The 19,710-nt window shown below is 36.5% G+C and overlaps 1 protein-coding gene across 2 annotated transcripts; it reads left to right on the top strand.

Annotated features, from left to right (window-relative positions):
* The first annotated feature begins 242 nt into the window (after positions 1-242).
* LOC110781783 (uncharacterized) lies at positions 243-19,489 on the top strand. 2 transcript variants are annotated; one of them, XR_002531834.2, is made up of 18 exons: positions 243-590; positions 703-755; positions 9,552-9,984; positions 10,084-10,145; positions 11,197-12,582; positions 12,846-12,909; positions 12,984-13,046; positions 14,216-14,279; positions 14,372-14,465; positions 14,562-14,645; positions 14,754-14,843; positions 14,933-14,960; positions 15,411-15,947; positions 16,041-16,105; positions 16,898-17,007; positions 17,090-17,177; positions 17,809-18,472; positions 18,620-19,489. XR_002531834.2 is itself a non-coding variant. In XM_021985836.2 (17 exons), exons 1-17 carry the CDS (start codon positions 452-454, stop codon positions 18,127-18,129), a joined length of 3,681 nt encoding a protein of 1,226 aa, XP_021841528.2. In that variant the 5' UTR covers positions 243-451; the 3' UTR covers positions 18,130-19,489. The 2 variants fall into 2 exon arrangements, 1 of the variants encoding a protein (XP_021841528.2); XM_021985836.2 differs by having other exon boundaries at positions 17,809-19,489.
* Positions 19,490-19,710: the final 221 nt, after the last annotated feature.

Below are 19,710 nucleotides of genomic sequence, written 5' to 3'. Positions count from 1 at the left end.
TAGGTGTACAATATTTATTGTACACCCTTTGTAAATAAGAATTTGTGAGGTCTGATTCTCAATGCAAAAGTTAGTCCTAACTTGATCGAACCAGACCCGAACTTTGATCACCTCTACCTCAAACGTCAATCTAGCCCAACTCTCTTTCGTAATAAAGAGGAAAAAAAGGGGGTAAAAGCCCGAAAAATTCGAAATTTCACAGTACACGATGGCGGGAACCTCACACTCTCACAGTACTACATCTCAAAAAATAACTTCAACAGTTCATCTTCTCAAGTTTCAACACCATCACTATTCACTAGTCTTCGATCGTTGTTCCGAACAACACTGGAACTCTCGAATTTCTCTGCTAAATCCCAAATTCGCCGCTTAATTTGCTCGTTAACAACAGAATCGGGCTATCGGTATCGGCTTTCCGATATTTTTTCTGATTTCGCCGCTTGTTAGTTTGATGCCGAAGATTAACCTTCAAGTGGATAGAGGAGAGAGAAAGTCGCATGATGGCCCGAGTACGCATTTCAGGAAGAAAAAGAAACCAGAGAAGATACGGATAGTGAAGAAAATAGCTGGTTTGAGATCTGTTGTTGGTGGTAGGAAATTAATCGTTTCGTCTTCCTCTATTTTATTTCAATTTCAATTTCAATTTCAATTACAAGTTCAAGTTCAAGAGTTTAATTAGTTGAAAATTATGATGGATTGCAGATAACGTGGCGGATAATGTAGATACGGCGAGATCAATTGCAACTCCAAATTTGGTAAACGCTTCTTATTCACCTTTTTTCTGCTGTTAAAATGTTCATAATCTTCTTAATTTGCCGATTCTAGCTTTTTTGTTGAATTGGTATAAGTAATTTACGGAAGCTTCGACGATTGATAACATGTGAAATTATATACGTGGTACAAAAAGTTTGATAATTTTGTTGCTCAAAGATGAATAAGGACATTACATATAAGTATACAACTATACAAGTAGTTACATTACTGGAATGACTTGATCTACTAATTGCATTTGTATTGTGAACGCATTTGTATTGTGAACGAGTCATAAGGGCGATTCAAATTACAAATAGTAAGAGGGGGTTTGAGCCTGTGACTTATTATACACAACGGCGTATCTTTGTTAAGGCCAGGGGCCCGAGTGCCTGACCTTCCAACGGGCTTAAGGATATTCTTTGCTGCCATCCAGTGCGCCTCTCCTGGGTTTGACTGGTATCTGCTGCACATACTCAAAGCATATGCAACATTCGGTCGAGTGCATACCATGACATACATAATGGACCCTACTGCAGAGGAATAAGGAACATTACTCATGCGCTTGACCTCATCAGGTGTCGAAGGACACTGAGTCTTGCCAAGTGAAATGCCATGTTGCATGGGAATGAAACCTCTTTTGGAGTTTTCCAGCTTGAACCTTGTAAGAACCTTATCAATATAAGTCTCTTGGCTAAGTCCAATCAGCCTTTTGGATCTATCTCTATGGATCCTTATTCCCAAGATGTATTCAGCTTCTCCTAGGTCTTTCATGGAAAAACAACTTTTAAGCCATTCCTTGACTGACTCAAGCATGGTCTTGTCGTTTCCTATGAGAAGTATGTCATCCACATACAAGACTAGGAAAGCAATACTACTCCCACTCAACTTCTTGTATATACAAGATTCCTCTTCATTTCTGAGGAAGCCAAAAGATTTGACTGCCTCATCAAATATGAGGTTCCAACTCCGGGATGCTTGCTTAAGCCCATAAATGGACTTCTTAAGCTTGCAAACTTTTCTTGGACTGTTTGGATCTTCAAAACCTTGTGGTTGTGTCATGTACACATCCTCTTTCAAGAACCCATTCAAGAAAGCGGTTTTGACGTCCATCTGCCAGATCTCATAGTCATGAAAGGCAGCAATCACAAGAATTATCCTAATGGATTTCAGCATGGCTACTGGTGAGAAGGTTTCATCATAGTCAATACCATGAATTTGTCTAAAACCTTTTGCCACTAGTCTTGCCTTAAAGACATCAATGTTTCCATCTTTGTCCTTTTTCAGTTTGAAAATCCATTTGCAACCTATGGGTTTAACCCCATCAGGCAAAGCAACCAAGTCCCATACTTGATTTTCAAACATCGAATCCATTTCGGATCTCATGGCTTCAAGCCATTTCTCGGAGTCTTGACTCGTCAAAACATTTGTGTAGCTAATAGATCCTCATGTTCTAAAATCTCTATTTCAGAACTTTCAGTCAAAAGGAAATCAATATATCTCTTTGACGGAATGACAGTCCTACTAGACCTACGTTGGGGAACAACAGGAGAAGTTTCCACCTCATTAGGTTGAGGGACTTCGCATGGATTATCTCCAAGTGGGACGGTAGAAGGCGCATGAATGGAATGCACCGCCTCCTGAGCATTTTCATGTTGGGTCGTCTCTGACGAGGTGTGAACCTCATCCATTTGTTGCTCATCTCGAATTTCTTCGAGATATACATTACTCCCACTTGTTTTTCTGGAAATAAACTCCTTTTCCAGAAAGACACCATCGCGAGCAACAAACACTTTGTTTTCGCTTTGGTTGTAGAAGTAGTATCCCTTAGTCTGTTTTGGGTAACCCACAAAAAGACACTTATCGGACTTGGGTGAAAGCTTATCAGAAAGTAAACGTTTTACATAAACTTCACAACCCCATGTCCTTAGAAAAGACAATTTTGGAACTTTTCCAGTCCACATCTCATATGGCGTCTTTTCTACTGCTTTGGACGGAGCTCTGTTGAGTGTGAATGCCGCTGTTTCAAGCGCAAATCCCCAAAATGAGGCAGGAAGGTTAGCAAGACTCATCATGGACCGAACCATATCTAATAGAGTTCGGTTCCTTCTTTTGGAAACCCCATTCAATTGTGGTGTCCCTGGTGGAGTCAATTGCGAAAGTATTCCACAATCTTTCAAATGATCACCAAACTCTTGAGATAAATATTCACCACCACGATCGGATCGCAATGCTTTAATTTTCTTTCCAAGTTGGTTTTGTACTTCATTTTGGAATTCCTTGAACTTTTCAAAGGATTCCGACTTATGTCGCATGAGGTAAACATATCCAAATCTGCTCACATCATCAGTAAAAGTAATGAAATACCCGTACCCTCCCCTAGCCAAAGTACTCATAGGTCTGCACACATCAGTATGTATGAGGGCTAAAAGATCATTGGCCCTTTCACTTGAGCCTGTGAAAGGAGATTTTGTCATTTTTCCCATTAAGCAAAACTCACATACTTCAAATGATTCAAAATCAAATGATTTGAGAATTCCATCCTTATGAAGTTTCTCTATGCGCTTTGAGCTTATGTGGCCTAATCGACAATGCCATAGGTAAGTAGGGTTCAAATCATTTGGTTTGTGTTTCTTGTTTTCTATGTGATAGATATGGTTTTGTAAGTCTAGTACATACAAACCATTTGATAATTTAGCAGAGACATAGAACATACCATTCAAATATGCTGAACAACAATTATTCATAATTTGAAATGAAAAACCTTCCGAATCCAAAATCGGAATAGAAATTATGTTCTTGGTAATAACTGGAACGTAATAACAATTATAAAGTTCTAATATTAAACCAGAAGGCAAGCGTAAACTATAATCTCCTACAGCTAAAGCAGCAACTCTTGCTCCATTGCCTATTCGGAGATCCACTTCGCCTTTGCTCAAGCTCCTACTTCTTTTTAGTCCCTGCACATTACCAATAATGTGAGATCCACAAGCGGTATCAAATACCCAAGAAGCAGTTGTACCTAAATTAACTTCTATGAATACCTGAAGTTAAAGCACCAGTATTCTTATCCTCCAGATATTTGGGGCAGTTCCTCTTCCAATGACCAATCTTGTGGCAGTGGTAGCACTCATGTTGAGCAGCTACCTTAGCCTTGGGAGTGGCCTTTGGCTTGGTTGAAGAGTTCTCATTGGCAACTACCTTGCCCTTGTTCTTCTTCATGGGAGCCCCTTTCTTCTTGAACTGCTTACCTTTACTAACCATTAGAACATCCTTATGTTTAGGTTTACTTGGTAAGTTTCTCTCAGCCTGAATTAGTGAACCATGCAACTCTTGCAGGGTAGCCTCCCCTCCTTGCATGTAGAAGTTCAACTTAAAGTTATGAAAATCTTCAGGCAAGGATCTGATGACTATGTCAGTTGCCAGGTCCCTAGGATAAGGGAAACCCAATTTCTCCATGGTCTGAAAATGTCCAATCAAATCGAACACATGCGGACCAACGGGCTTCCCCTCTTCCAACTTGGAATCCAGAAGTTTGCAGTTTGCTTCAAATCTCTCCAATCTAGCATTTTTCTGAAACAAAGTTTTCAGTTGCTGGATTATGCTGTAGGCATCCAGACCATCAAAACGTTTTTGATACTCTGGTTCCATGCAAGCAAGCATCAAGCATGTTACTTGCAAGGAGTTATCCTCTAGAGTTTGTCTAGCTCGCTTTTGAGCTGCAGTAGCATTTTCTGGCAAGGGTTCAGGTAGAGGATTGTCAAGAACACTTTCTTTTCCTTCCGCTCTGAGAACAATTCTCACAGCCATTTGCCATTGTAGGAAGTTGGTAGCATTCAGTTTGTCTTTTTCAATTAGAGGGCGCAAGTTAAAAGTAGAGTTGTTTGCACCAGACATGATAACTACAATAAAAAGTAAAGCAAGATTCAATATAATGTTTATCAAAAGTAGCAATTAAACAAATTCAATTCACTACTACCCTTTATTCAAAATTAGAAGTCCCCATTGAATAAAGAATTAACCAAGATCCCCTCCCACTACAATCAAACGGACTTTGGCCCTGCTACTTTAATTTATAGTATTCGAGGTAAGTAAACATTTTACTAATTATAACTGATTATAACTCTTGGTAGACAGGTTAACAACTCTTTGTATTTTCCTATCTCTTAGCTTCAAAACCCAAAACTTTTGATAGTTTTGTTGAGTTAAACCAAACATTAACATGTAAGTTTCAAAAACCTACCCTACTATCCCCGGAATTATAAGCAACACCCTGCTTTGGCAGAACCTATTACTCATGATCTAAGGCTTTATAGGTGTTGTATGGAAAAGCACTTAAACTCAATATTATTTTGGGACCTAAGTTTACTATGTTGGTTAATTAAAAGTGAACACATTGCTTTAAATAACCACATACATAAACTCAATAAGCATTTTAAGGCAATATAAAATGCATAAAAATAAATGTGATCCTAGTATGGCCCCTAAAAAATAAGCTCAAATCTTCTTGGGTTTCTGTTCATCTTTCTTGGATCTCCATCCTTGAATTTTTGATTGAACCTTCTTACTTCATCGAACTCATAATACGAACTTTATAATCTAATTTGAACTTTTAAATTAAATTACAACAATACAGAACGATGCGCAGATCGTATTTCAAAATTTACAAGAATACAAAACGATACGCAGATCGTATTTTCTATCCTATTTTGGGCCATACTAGTCACTTGCCTGTAACAAAATATCATAATATTCCATACACGCATATAATATTAAAATATATTAGACAAAAATTATTTACTTATTAACTATTAATAAGCAAATAACATTTCCAAAATAATACTAAAAACTTAAACAATTTAAGTTTAACATTATTTTAATTCAATTACTATTTAAATATGGCTAGAATAATCTCATTAATCTAGAATTTGCATTCATTGAAAATTACGAATTATGCTCAAAACGAAGATCTGATTTTCCAATTTAAAAAATAAAAATAAATAAAATCAAATTACTCAAACTTTTTGGAAATTAATTGTATTTCCAACTTCCAAAACTGATTTAAAAGAGCTGATACATTCAATTGGACTTTTAATTCAAGTACTCAAACTGATTTTGAAAAATCCCCTTTCTTCTTTTCTCTTATTTTTTTTTTTTTTTTTTTATTGTTTTAAAGCAAGAGAACAGCAGGCAGGCATGAGACCCGCCCCTGCCTCGCCGGAACGCCGCCCTAATTATCCCTCCACTGTGGCTCCACCGTCGCGGGTGGTGGCCACCCAGCCATGGAGGTTGTTATTTTAATTTGGGTAACAATTACCTAAATTAAATTAATCTTTATTCAACTTTTGTTAAAGATTAACAATTTAATTAGGGTTTAATTAGCCGAAAATAATGGCAAAAAAATTTGAATAAATTAACAATCCTTAAACTGAATTTTAGGGTTGTTAGAAGTTAGATTTCAATTTAAACTCTTTATTAAAATTAAATCTAACAAGAATTCAAAATTTAAGGCATAATTATCTCATTTTATTCAAATAATTCAAGAAAATAACAATTATAATCCGAAAAATTCGAATTAAATTACCAGGAAGATCTATTGAATTTTCTTAACAAATAAAATCAAAAATTTTAATTGTTATCCTTAAATTTTATGATTAATCGAATTAAACATAAAAATTAACCAAATTCAATAATTAATATACAAAAATTCCGAAAATTAGTTAAAAAATTACCAAAAAATTTCGGCTATTGTATAAAAATTAGGGGATAATCAGTAGATTTATTTAACAAATTAAAAATCAAATCTTTAATTGTTAACAAATTATTTCCATGATTAATCGTATTAACCATTAAATAATTTAAAATCTGACGAATTTAATTTTAAAAAATCCGAAATTTTTTATGTGATATTAACTGTTAATTTCGACCCTGTGATAAAAATTTCGGAATTTTATAAATTTATTTTGAGCAAAAATTAATTAAATCACGATTTAATGATTCCAATCAATTAATATCATATATTAATTTTGCAAATTCAAGCCATAAATAAATCTTCCCTTAATTGAATCAAAATAATAATGTTGCATACAATCATGATCATAAAATATTATGCAAGAGGCTAAAACTGATACCACTGTAGGAACATATAGATGCATATAGCGGAATTTCAGGAAACAATTTCCTAACATCTATCACAGAATCACATGCATAACAATAATATAGATCAGATTAAGTCGAAAGAATAATCACCTTTGTAGCATGTTCTCCCGTTCGTATGCAAGCTTCAAAGATCTTAGAGCCCCACTTGTTGCTCCTCTACTTAGTCCACAAGCACCAATTGAATCCCACGTATGTAGTACGGAAGAGAACGATCACGATCAATCTCTTGCTTTGTTTGGGAAGAACGGCGTTTCAGAGAAATAGAATTAGGGTTTTTGTGTTTTCCCTTTTGTCAGATATTGAATGAACGTGATTTCTAAATCCCTGACATTATAACTATTATAATGTGAGAGTTTTAGGTTAACACAAAACCAAAGCCCAACATTCTTCCCTTAACAGACCGGTTGCCATCGGGCCTTTTGGGCCCATTCCAATTAATGCTTATATGTGTGACCTTATAGGATTAATATATTTTAGTTGTAGGGTCCAATCAATATTGTCCTGCTAATCACATTTATTCTCTAGCAAGCAAATATGATTACTAAAATAATTAACTTATTATCTTCATAATTAATTCCTATTTATATTTAGTAATTGCCGGAAATGTCTAAGGACATAATTCCTTCATTTGCAAGACCCTAAATGGCTAAATGTGGTGATCTTTTTTTGGCCCTTCCTGATAATGAGTATAGAATCATATTCTTGAAGCGGGGGATTAGGTTTCCAGATGGGTAGTCCACTCCTACCTTGATAATGAAGATATGTTTTTATGTTATTAGTAGAAAACTTGTTAGGTTAAAGTTAGGGTTTGTGAATTGTGATGTTTTGGTTGTTGCTAATAGGAACTCTACTTTCGAGATGTGGTTTATGTACTCAGGTGAACATTGCTTACTGCGCATCCGGTCTTGTTTTTAAATGCAGTGGCGGATGCAATGTAGAAATACAAGGGTCAATTGCCCCCACTTAAATTATGAAATTTTGATAATTTTCTTTATAATTTTTAGGATTTTCTTTAAATTTTGTTATTAAAGTAACTATTTGACCCCACTAAAATCTGTATTTTTTATTTTGCACCAACTAAACATTTTTTCTAGACTTGCCACTGTTTAAATGAACATATCGTTCATACCCAACGAATATATAGTAAATTAATATGCAGTTCAACTTTCAAAGAACATATAATATAATATTTCACTTGTAGTGTACATTAAAATCCTTCTCCGTTAGGTGCTCAATGAATGTTCATCGATATACACGGTGAGCACTATGTATCGGGATGTGAAATGTCGACTGACTTCTGTTGTTTTTCAACGAGTTTGTTTTACTCGAATGTTGGTTTGTGGAATGGACAATAAGGATGTTCAAAATTGTTGCACAAGTTGCAAGATTTCTCATCCAAATGGACACACCTCTACGTGGGAGGGGTGAACGTGTGAGTAAATGATACTCACATAGGTTATTGACCAACCACTCTAATTTGTGCAAAGAACAATTAAGGATTGGTAAAGAAAATTTTAAAAACCTTTCGGATGTGTTTTAAGAAAGAAGGTGACTATTACTCTGTTAGGTGATTGGTTTATAAATGTAGAGGAGCGGGTCTGTATAATTTTTTACACTCACTGTGTGTTCGGCAAAATAGAAAAATACAACTAAAAGAAACACTTACATGGAGAAAATTCTAAATATAATGGCTTCATGCCGTAAGTTTTCGATTATAACGGTTGCGCCACGTGAATTTACAACCCTCTCACATTCTAGAAAAAATACGAGGTTTTGGTAATTTATTTTAGGAATAAATTGGTATGACCTTTTTTTTAATTGGATAAGAATCATGTGTTGTACCACTTGACATTTACAACGGTTTGCAGGGTTATTTTATGGGTTTCATCCTTTGGATGTTGATACGTAAGACATCTTTTCCAATGGGACCAAAAAGGGGCGAGACTGCGTCCATCAAAAATCAAAGGGAACATGTCACATTGGTGACCCCAATTGGCCATGTATATGAGTTTTCATGATGTATTCAAAACCAACATAAAATATTAAAATATTTCATATACGTTTTCTTTTGATAACAAAACCAGTTTTTGCTTCAAAACGATTTTTTTTTCTTAAGGAATCAGAATCCCTCGATCCTTCCGGACCGGATTAAGGACATGGAGACGACAATTTAGAAGGTGGACCATGGTGCACATAGAGAATAGTGCACCTTAAGAACATTAGTATATAATTGAAAGAACATCTGGTTACGAGAAAAGAACATGAGTATTTTTTTATTTAGGTTTTTTAATAAATAGTAAAATATATATTATTTTTTAACAAAAAAAAGAGTGAAATATCATGGAGACGGAGTGTAATCAACAAGAGATAAGAATCGTAAGAAAATTAAAAACACAAAAAATTCGAAATTTCACAGCAGATGATGGCGGGAACCTCACACTACCACATCTCAAAAACTAACCTAAACACCTTCAACTTCTCAAGTTTTTCAACTTTTCATCAGTCTTCCCGCTCTTACACCTTTCTCTCTCTTCCATTTCCCCCCTTTCTCATTCTCTCTCCTCCTCCATGGATCCTGCAAATCCTTAATCTCCAACTCAATTCCTTCCGAAACCCTAATTTTTCAGTCTCCGTGATTCCAGATCGTTCTCCAATCCGCCATGGAAACTCAAATTTGGAGCTCAGAGCTCGCAAATTGCAGTAACTACAATTGCACTGAGAAGGCGTGGCATTTGGTCTCCGTTCTTCTATCACTCGGAAAACCGGTTTCTCCACACGAACTTGCCGCAAAATGTTCGTTGTTCCGAACTACGCCGGACTTCATCGTGTTTCTCTGCTCTATCCCTAATTCGCCGCTTAACTTGATTGCGAACAAATTCGTTGGGCTATCAATGTCGGTTTTACGATCTTTTGGTGAGTTCTTCGCCAGTTCAATGCCAAAGATTGAACTCCGCGGCGGAGAGAGAATATTGCGCTGTAGCGATATGACGAGAACATATTTCAGGAAGAGGAAGAAACTAGACAATGAAATGATGCTTGTAGTGAAGAAAAGAGCGGTTTTGAGATCTATTGACGGTAGGGAAATCGACGTTTCGCCCTTCTCTTTCCAGTTTTTTTTTTTTTTTTTTTTTTTTTTTTTTTTTTTTCAGATTTTAATTAGTTGAAAAATTGCAGAAAATGTGCCGGTTATGGAGAGCTCAGGTGTAACTCCGACATTAGTAAGCGGTTGTTTTGAGGTAATAGCGGTTCTTTGAGATCTTTTATATACTCCCTATTTCATTTCTGTTGTTAATATGTTGAGAATTTTGTTAATTAGTCAAATTTAGGTTTTCTAATTTCTAGCTAGACTGACAAGATATTATTGAAAATTTGATAATTGATAGTTTGCGAAATTAAATTACACAAAATGTTAGATGATTTTGATTTGGATGCTGAATAAGGTGGTACATATTAGGAGTAGTAGCTTGTTTACTGGGAAAGTGGAAAGGCTGAGCTACTAATTGCATTCGTATGGCTGAAAAATCTAGTATAATTTTTTCTTGGTGTTGGACAGTTGTTTATAACTATGGTTGCTTAGTTAGAACGTAGTTTTAAGCCATGACCCAATCCAAATGTGGTCCAAGGTTACTTTTAATGTTCCTCTTTTTAAAAGAATTCCATATCTTGCTCATACATATGTTTAGTATATCCCTTCCAATTTGTTGATGGCATTTTACAATTAGATGATAAGAGTTAGTATTTTTCTGAATATTAATGATAAAAGCTAAGAGGAGAGCTCCCTAGGTGGGTGAACTATGGTAATAGACTAGGCTTGATGCATTTTAGCATTATTTTTTTCCTTGTTTATGAGCTAGCTAACTAGAATCACCCTCGCAATGATGCTCCCTAAGCTCCTTGTACGACCTGAAGAGATGTAAAAGTCCATCATGGAAGTCTTTGGAGAGGATAAAATGTTGCTCCATTTTTTGATAAGTGGATTGGACTGAATTTTCAATGTGGTATGTGCCGTATGGCTATTTATGTCAGCATACATAAATTTGGACGCAGGTCGGATCAGTTCATCAATTCAATTACACTTCACAGGCTCACAACATATCTACATAATTTTATTTTAAAATTGTTTGATGGTCAACATAAACAAGCTCATGTGGAGGCATTCTTCCGTTCTTTGGTTATCCTTCAATGATCTTTTTAGTCACTTTTCACTGGGGATGAATTACTTTCTTTGTTTTCATCTTTTTTTTGTAGTCTAATCTTTTTATGTTTCTATCTTATCGTCTCATGCAGGGAGTTGATCTACAAAGTGCTTATCCCAGCACATCCTCTAATGCAATACCGTTTAACAGATTTCCCCAATCAATTAATCCACTAATTATCAGTGACATGGTTGCCACCCCATCTATGGTGAATTCTAGTGTCAGGCTGTTGGAGCATCAATTAAATATTGATAATCAGGAAAATGGATATGGGCAAAACACATCTGTAGTCAATGACACGAATAAATGTGAAGCAATGGTAGAGCGTATGGATATTTCTTATGCCAAAGAGTTACTATTAGATTTGCTTCACTATAATCCAGATGTGTCCGAGGCTTCTCTAAGAGAGAAAGTAGCAGAATTTTCAGCTGTGATGCATGGAACTGATCATGAATTAACAAATAGAGAGTGTAGAACTACAGATGTTCCTTTCTGTGTGGAGCTTAATCAGCATGATAAAAACTCACCTGTGAAACCTACAGCTAGTATAGATGCTGCAAAAGACATCAGACACAGTCCAACGCGTGTAACAAAAATATTGGACTTGAATGAACAACCATTGATTGATGATGATGGTCCCGAGGGAAGAATCGAGAATATTACGTTTGGATCTGGTACTGGGGTTTTATCTTCAGTGGACTTACAACAGACAAACATGGAAATTATTGTTAGGGATGCTACTTTGAAAGAGGAGCCAACAAATATCAAATCTACAAGTCTGCCTTTGGTTTCTGATGGCCCTGAGGGAAGAATTGAGAATATTACATTTGGATCTTGTACTGGGGTTTTACCTTCAGTTGACTTACAGCAGACCAACATGGAAATTATTAGTACGGCATCTACTTTGAAAGAGGAGCCAACAAATATCAAATCTACAAGTCTGCCTTTGGTTTCTGATGGTCCACAGTTTAGTGCTCAGAAGCCAGATACAAAATCTTTAGTGCTGAAAAATGTTTCTCAGGATGGGCTGACACAACAACAAACTCCGTCCAAGTTAATGCGTCATAATAAAGTTGACAATATTACGTTTGGATCTGGTACTGGGGTTTTATCTTCAGTAGACTTACAGCAGACGAACAAGGAAATCATTGGTAAGGCATCTACTTTGAAAGAGGAGCCAACAAATATCAAATCTACAAGTCTGCCTTTGGTTTCTGATGGTCCACAGCTTAGTGTTCAGAAGTCAGATACAAAATCTTTAGTGCTTAAAAATGTTTCTCAGGATGGGCGGACGCAAAAACAACAAACTCTGTCCAAGTTAATGCGTCATAACAAAGTTGATAATATCCATAAAGAACGGAAAGGCCAAGGCCAAAATCATCGGATGATTATGGCCATGATGGAGAAACCCAAACCCATTGCTAAGAATGATGCACCAATCCAGAAAACATGTGATGATGTTCACAAGTCTGCCAAGGTAGGAATCTTTTTGCACATTGTATCTTTATACTACTCCACTCAAGACATTGAATTGCACCTTTCGTTTTATTTATAGATTATCTCTATTTGCTATTCTTGCTCCTTTTCAGTCTTCTTATACTGCACTTCCTGTTCTCTATAGAAATGGTAGGAAATTGCAGCTGATGTGTGTATTCTTTGCACTTTTGAAGTTCTCTATAGTGTAGTTTATCTCTGCTTCATGTACTTCAGTATCTTAATAATTGATGCATTATGTTGCAGGATAAACACAAGTCAAAATTTCCAGAATTTGAGCTTTACACAGTGGAAGAGGAAGAAGGGTCAGGTAAGAAAGCTGCTAAGCTCGCATGTGGAAAAGTATACCACAAATTCACTGATTCACATTTATTCACTTTGCAGGTGGTTATGGCACTGTTTATAGAGCAAGGAGAAATGCCGATGGATTAAAATTTGCCGTAAAATGTAAGAAACAACAAACATACTGCTGATGTGATATCGTTGTTATTTTAAATCTGATTGTTCTTGCATTTGTGTCTTTCTTGAATATCAAACCTTTTGTGATCGTACATGTTGAAGAATTCTATTTAATCTTAAATATTTTCATCATCTTGAGCGCGCCATAATTAGTTTGAATTATACATAGAGTGACAATTACTTGAGGGAATTTTTGTTTGACGGTGCTGAAGTTGAAACCTCATTTTCTTCAGTTTATTCTTTGTGTGATCATTCTGAATCAAACTTAGAAGGTTCCTTTAGAAATAAAAATTCTTGTCAATTTTTATTGGCTTCTTATTTGGGGATTGGTTTCTTTCGGAAACTACTAGAGTTGTATAGTATACAATCCCTCTTGCCTTTTTTTACGCATGTACATTAATTTCAATTTAAGCAAACTAAAGTAAAAGCAGGCTACTTGCCTTGATTGTTCTCTATAAATTGCCTTCATGAAGGTCACCTAGAGTTTTGAATATGGCTAGTTCGCGAAAACTTATTGTTGTTTGATACCTGTCCCATAACAGGTAGGTGGATGCATTAGAAGAAACCTGAATGTTGCACTCTATAGTGTATACCTTTTTGCATTCAACAATTTTCTAGCAGCATTATTTCTTTTAGGGAACTGCGAATACATTCAGATTTTTATGTGGAAGTAAGCTACAGGGGCGGGTCTGGCCTGTTTTCGTATCTGGAACAACGTGCTAGAAGTTTAAGCTCACTTGTTTAGCTCAATATATAGAATATATAGTGTTTACAACAGACTTTGTCCTAAATCAAGAATCTCTGCTGTTTCCAGCTTTTGGTAGGGTAGTTGGGATGTGTAACTGCTTGTAGTTTATTAATCAAACCAGTGGAAGTTCTTATTGTTTTGTTGAAAGACATGATATAAATAGTTGTAATCCACTAATTATACTAGATACTCTGCACAATCTGCAAAGGCTTAGAATTTCAGAAAAAAGAATCTTGGACAATATTGGTGGCTGTTATTTAGGTGACATGTATAGCCATCGCAGTTGCTCATAGTCCCACATGCTGTTTCTGTTTTTGTAAGGTTATTCTACAAATGTGTTTCAGTTGCTGCACAAAACATTCAAACAAATATTCTACCTGATGCAAGGAGCTTGTTTGTGGCAATGCAGGTCCTCATGAAAATGCTCATAAACAGCACCTCAAGAATGAGCTTAAGATGCTTGAACGATTTGGGTATGTGCAGTCTTGACTTTGTAGTTCATTGTTATGAGATGAATTCATTATTCATGTTACTAGATGAACATTTTGGACATCTTGTTTCGCAGGGGAAAGAATTATGTGATAAAATATGAAGGTTCCATTAAGAGTGAAAGTTATGATTGCTTTGTTCTCGAGCACGTTGAGCATGACAGGCCCGAAGTAAGTTAATTGTTGTGTATGGAGTTTTATCTTCCATTACATTGTATCTTAGGTATATTGTTTTCTGACCTATGCATTATCCTGATTTTGCTGCAGGTATTGAAGAAGGAGATTGATATACTTCAGCTTCAGCTGTATGGTTACTGTATGTTCAGGGCACTTGTTAGTCTTCATAAGCAGGTACACGATAATGCTGCCAACTAGACCTACAAGTTTGTTGGTGTTAATGTTATCCTAGAGATAAGATGTAGTTTCATACAGAAATAAAGTACAGTTATGTGCTTGCAGGGAGTGTTTCACAGAGACATCAAGCCTGGAAACTTTCTATTCTCACGCAAAACGCGCAAAGGGTATCTGATTGACTTCAATCTTGCTAAGGTCAGTTCTGCAGTATATCCATTTTCAAGCCTACTGTTTTTTGCCTTGTAAAACCAGCATGTGGCTTACCATTTCCTCGTTAATTACAGGATATGAATCAGAAGCATGGGAATATAGGTGAGTTTTTCTTCATGAGCTCTGTATTCAAATTAACAAGTCCAACTTATTTTTATTTTCACCTGTGTTACTTTTCATATTTGCCACTCTTAGTTGGCTTATAATGAAAATGAAAGTGATCTTATAGAAACTTATTGGAAAGGATAAACAGTAACCCTTGTTTTGTTGTTTGTTTTTGCCTTGTATGGTTTTCTGTTTGATGGATTGGTTAATGAAATTTCTTGCCTGCTTACCAAAAAAAAAAGAGAAGTTCACACAATCCGGTTGACCTTCCAAATTGAAATCATTATTGACTTGAAGCCTTGAAGTTATTTTCAAGTGCTTTGTCAAGTTTGTTAGATATTTTCTTATTCATGCTTTTGCTGTATTGTTTTTGCTGGTTATTTCCAAATTCTTCAGAATCTGTAAAGTAGTAAATTTATGGGACCATATATCCTTTTGCCATGACAGAGAAATCACAACCTTCCAGTGTGACAGCTGCTCAACAAATTCCTTCACCACATTTTAAGTCTACTTCCCTCAACAAGCAGAAGAAGATTCTGGACGGAAAATCCTTTGAACCGTTAAAGGCAGGGGCAACAAGTGGCTCCAATCGTGCCCTCGAGACCAATGTGGCACCAAAGAAGAAGGATCTGGAAAAATTAAAGGCCTATGTAGACATAGGTCGTTGCAATTCCTTAACAAGCCAAGGTGCAGATGGGTCCGGCGTAACTTCTACAAGAGACATGACAAGCACACGAGCTCCTTCAGCAGAAAGATTGAGGAAACCCCAGCCCCTTTTTTGTAAAGGTCGAAAGGAGCTGATCAGCCTGGCCCGAAAAGCAATGGAAAGCCCGAATCTTGGAGGTGCAAGAGCTCCAGCTTCTAACCGTAAAAGGGTTGCTGCTTCACCTGGAACCACAGATAGAAATGTCATTTATCCTTCTCCAACTCCCTTTCACTCTTTTGGTGTTGCCATTTCCGGGGCTGGATCACTGAAGAATAGAGGTCTGCTGCATAAAAACTGCATAAAACTGCTAATAGAGCTATCTTTTCTGCATGGTCCTTTATGTGATGTGTGTGTGTTTTTCTTTACCTCAGGAGAAGTTAAGCCAGTTAATAAAGATGGCCCATCTGCTGGAACAAAAGGGTTTCGTGCTCCTGAGGTGAGTCTTTTAAATGTCGTACTGTCTTCCAATAGTGTCCTTGCTATCAGTGCGGATCTGGGACAGTTTTACGAGGGGGGAAATAGAAGAATTAAGCAATATAATATGTAATTTATACAATTATATTAAAATTTAGGGGGGCAGAACTAAAAATACACTACAGAAATTTTTGCCAGGAGGGGCTAGGCCCACCCCAGCAATCAAGAAGATACGCCATTGCTTGCTGTTTTTGAATCACATAGACCTCCTAATGTTTCTTTCAGTCCTTCCTTCACTATCTCCATCAATATCAATTAGACGAGATTTTTGGAACATTTGAAACTTGTTTTTAGCTTTCCTGTTTATCATACATAAACCTCTAGAATCGGGAGGATGACGAATTGGCAATGCCTATTGCCGGTTAATCTGGCTCCTAGAGTCTTCCTCAAATATAATGAGGTCATTTGCAAAGAAGGGGTGGGAGATTGGGTGGGGATTACAACTTTATTGTACTGTACTCTCCAAAGAGTTACAACTTTCCTTTTATTACAAAAAATCATTTACTTGTTCGTGTACTTTGTCATTCGCAAATAAAATGAGGTCATTTGCAAAGAAGGGGTGGGAGATTGGGGGCTTAAAACTTTCATCGTACTGTACTCTCCAAAGAGATACATCTTTCCTTTAATTTTATTGCAAAAAAACCAATTACTTGTCATCGTACTGTACTCTCCAAAGAGATACATCTTTCCTCTAATTTTATTGCAAAAAAAACCAATTACTTGATCGTGTACATTGTCCCCCATATCTTTGTAGGTCTTGCTCCGGTCTTTGCACCAAGGTCCCAAGGTGGATGTTTGGTCAGCTGGTGTTACCTTACTTTACTTACTAAGTGGACGAATGCCCTTTAATGGTGACCCAGAACAGTAAGCAGTTTTCACTCTCTAAATTATGTTTTCATTTGTACACAGAAAAACAACTCTTAACTGTTTTTTTCCCTCATTGTAGAAACATGAAAGAAATAGTGAACATGAAGGGAAACGAAGAGCTGTGGGAAGTAGCCAAGTTACACAACCGCGAATCTTCCTTTCCAGTGGTAATTAATTTCATTTACTTTTGAAAAATTTATCCTCATCTATACTAATATATTAAAAGGCATTGCGAAGTAAGTTTGGAAAATAACTCTCATTACCATCTTAACCATCCACTAATTGTTGTTTATCCATGCACATTAATGTATAAATACATGTTAACATGATGTCTAAAACAACTAAATCTTTAGGTTACCTTTTTATTTCTTATGGACTATATTGGAATAAAAATAATATTAAAGCATTAGGAAAACTATGAATTAAACATGATATCATAAGTCTCATAAGCATCAATAATAAAAAGGCCATGCATATATCTAATTTGGTGTTTATTAATTTGAAGAATTTAATTTCATTAGAAATTAAATTAAACGGATGATCTAATTGAAAAATTATTTGGCATGATGAATGACGTAGTGTACATGTGTAGTTAATGAATTTAATGAACTTTTTCACTTTTATGGCATGACTACATGTATTTTGGTCAAATATTAAGCTAGTGAAGAATCTTGAATTTAATTATTCAAAGTAGCAATCAGGACATCTCTCGGGCCACACACTAGTTATCTTTTAAATGAAAGAATTTCTCTTGAACTTCAAATGTGAAGTCTTATTCGAATTGGACAAAATTTGCAGGAACTTTTGGATGTACGATACATACAGTCAATGACAGTTAAAGATTGGTATAAGACAAACACGAAGAGACAAGACCTTCTCGAGGTTATCCCTGATTCACTCTTTGATCTACTTGAGAAGTGCTTATCTGTGAATCCGAGATTGAGGATCACTGCAGAAGAAGCTCTGAATCACGAGTTCTTTGCTAGAGTTTCAGGCCATAAAAAAAGATTACTGAGACAAGATCCAAGTCAGGATTCTAAAAGCAACTCATTGTTGCCTTTGTTATGTGAACCTGTAAAACCTTCCAAAGAGAATTTAATCACTCCTGTAAATTTATGAAGTAGATTCTCATTGTAAGGTTCGGTTGTACAGTAATCCGTTTACCCAAAGTAGATTATATGGGTGACTGATTCATTATAGAAAGAAAACCACACTAGGCGAAAGGTTTTGTTCGTATATTCATGACCATTCCTTTCTGGGTAACGGAGATACCTCGACAGACCTGGTGGGGGACTTGATCGCGTGACCTCTTCGAGCCAGGAGCCAACTGTCATTGCTCAATGGTCAATATATGCAGCACTTGGATGCAGAGACTTGTTTTGGCACAAGGTTATAACCCAAAGGAATGATGAGGGGAAATGTGTTTGGTATGAAATTCCCCAAGAAAATGTCAGCTGTCAAGGTAATGCATCTTCATTACAAATACTTGGTCTGTTCATTCTTTGTTAATTTTCACCACAAATTCATAAGAACCACATTTGATGATGCGTGATTTGTGTGGTAATGAAAATTAATGGGGTAACCAAGCGTTAAGGTGTTCCATTTCCAGTTGTCAGGTTTAGCAATTGAAATCAGGGATTCTTCCCCAACTCTACAAGAGGGTTATCGTGAGAATATGAGGGCTTTTTGATACTGGTGGATTCAGAAATCAGAACATCGGGTTGTAAATTTGTGTTGAATATGATAGATAAATCCAGCCCAGTTTTTATTAAAGATGGCTGTGAGACGGGCTGACCAAGGACTGTCAAAGGACCAACTCAACCAAAAGCTTAAGCTGATGGTTGAAGCCCAATATTAGTTTTATACTCTATCACGCCCCCTCACATGAAAGTGTGGATGCAGCATAGGCCTCCTCATACCTAGCGTGAAATATTCCACTTTGAAAGGAGGGGTGGATGAGATTCGAAACCTGTGACCTTTGCGTCACGTTGACTCTGATACCATGTCAAAGGACCAACTCAACCAAAAGCTTAAGCTTATGGTTGAAGCCAATATTAGTTTTATACTCTATCAAAGACCAACCCAGCTTGGCACTAAAAAGCTCAGCCTGACCCTCGCACATAGCCACGGGCCAGGCTTAGGCTGCATATTTTTGGAAAAACACAAGGTGCGACACGGCAAATCATGCTAAATTTGGCAAAATTAGGTTTAGACACGACGGCTAGACCAGCCACGAGGACACAAGGGATGGGCCTGAACCCTTATTAAAGTTATCGGTCCGGCAATGCCCTTGCCTGTTTAGGCCCACAGCTATGGGCTTGACCTGGAGCCCATCTTTTTGTTTTTGCCAGAAACACGGCCATCTTTACTCTCATACAATGATGATTGATGCTGTGCAGACTCCATACTGCTCGCCGCAATGGCTGTATTATTTTATGAAATTATGAACAAGTATTATGAAATTAGAAGATACCATCTATCACTATTTTCTTCTGCAAGTTTTTATACGATTTCACGTCTTCTGACGTTGATTCGTTATTAAGTTATGCAATTGTAACAGAGGCACCCTGCTTAACAAACCCTTTTCAAGAAGTCTAAAAAAAAAAAACCATTTTCATGACATTAAGCATTTACTCAAAAAAACCAATTAATCTACGACAGCAGGTTAAGATAGGGAATGGTTGGATTCTGTCAAGTGAC

Source organism: Spinacia oleracea, chromosome 6, assembly GCF_020520425.1.
Source record: "Spinacia oleracea cultivar Varoflay chromosome 6, BTI_SOV_V1, whole genome shotgun sequence".
Classification (NCBI taxonomy): domain Eukaryota; kingdom Viridiplantae; phylum Streptophyta; class Magnoliopsida; order Caryophyllales; family Amaranthaceae; genus Spinacia; species Spinacia oleracea.
Note: the sequence above shows the minus strand (reverse complement) of the source record. Positions and strands in the feature narration are given on the sequence as shown.

What these genes read in the sequence shown, in the direction of transcription:
- LOC110781783 (XM_021985836.2), top strand. Translation starts at nt 452, where the DNA reads ATGCCGAAGATTAACCTTCAAGTGGATAGAGGAGAGAGAAAGTCGCAT. An exon ending in TTGAGCATGACAGGCCCGAA is followed by an intron (nt 14,466 to 14,561) that starts GTAAGTTAATTG and finishes ATTTTGCTGCAG; the next exon opens with GTATTGAAGAAGGAGATTGA. An exon ending in TTTAATGGTGACCCAGAACA is followed by an intron (nt 17,008 to 17,089) that starts GTAAGCAGTTTT and finishes CCCTCATTGTAG; the next exon opens with AAACATGAAAGAAATAGTGA.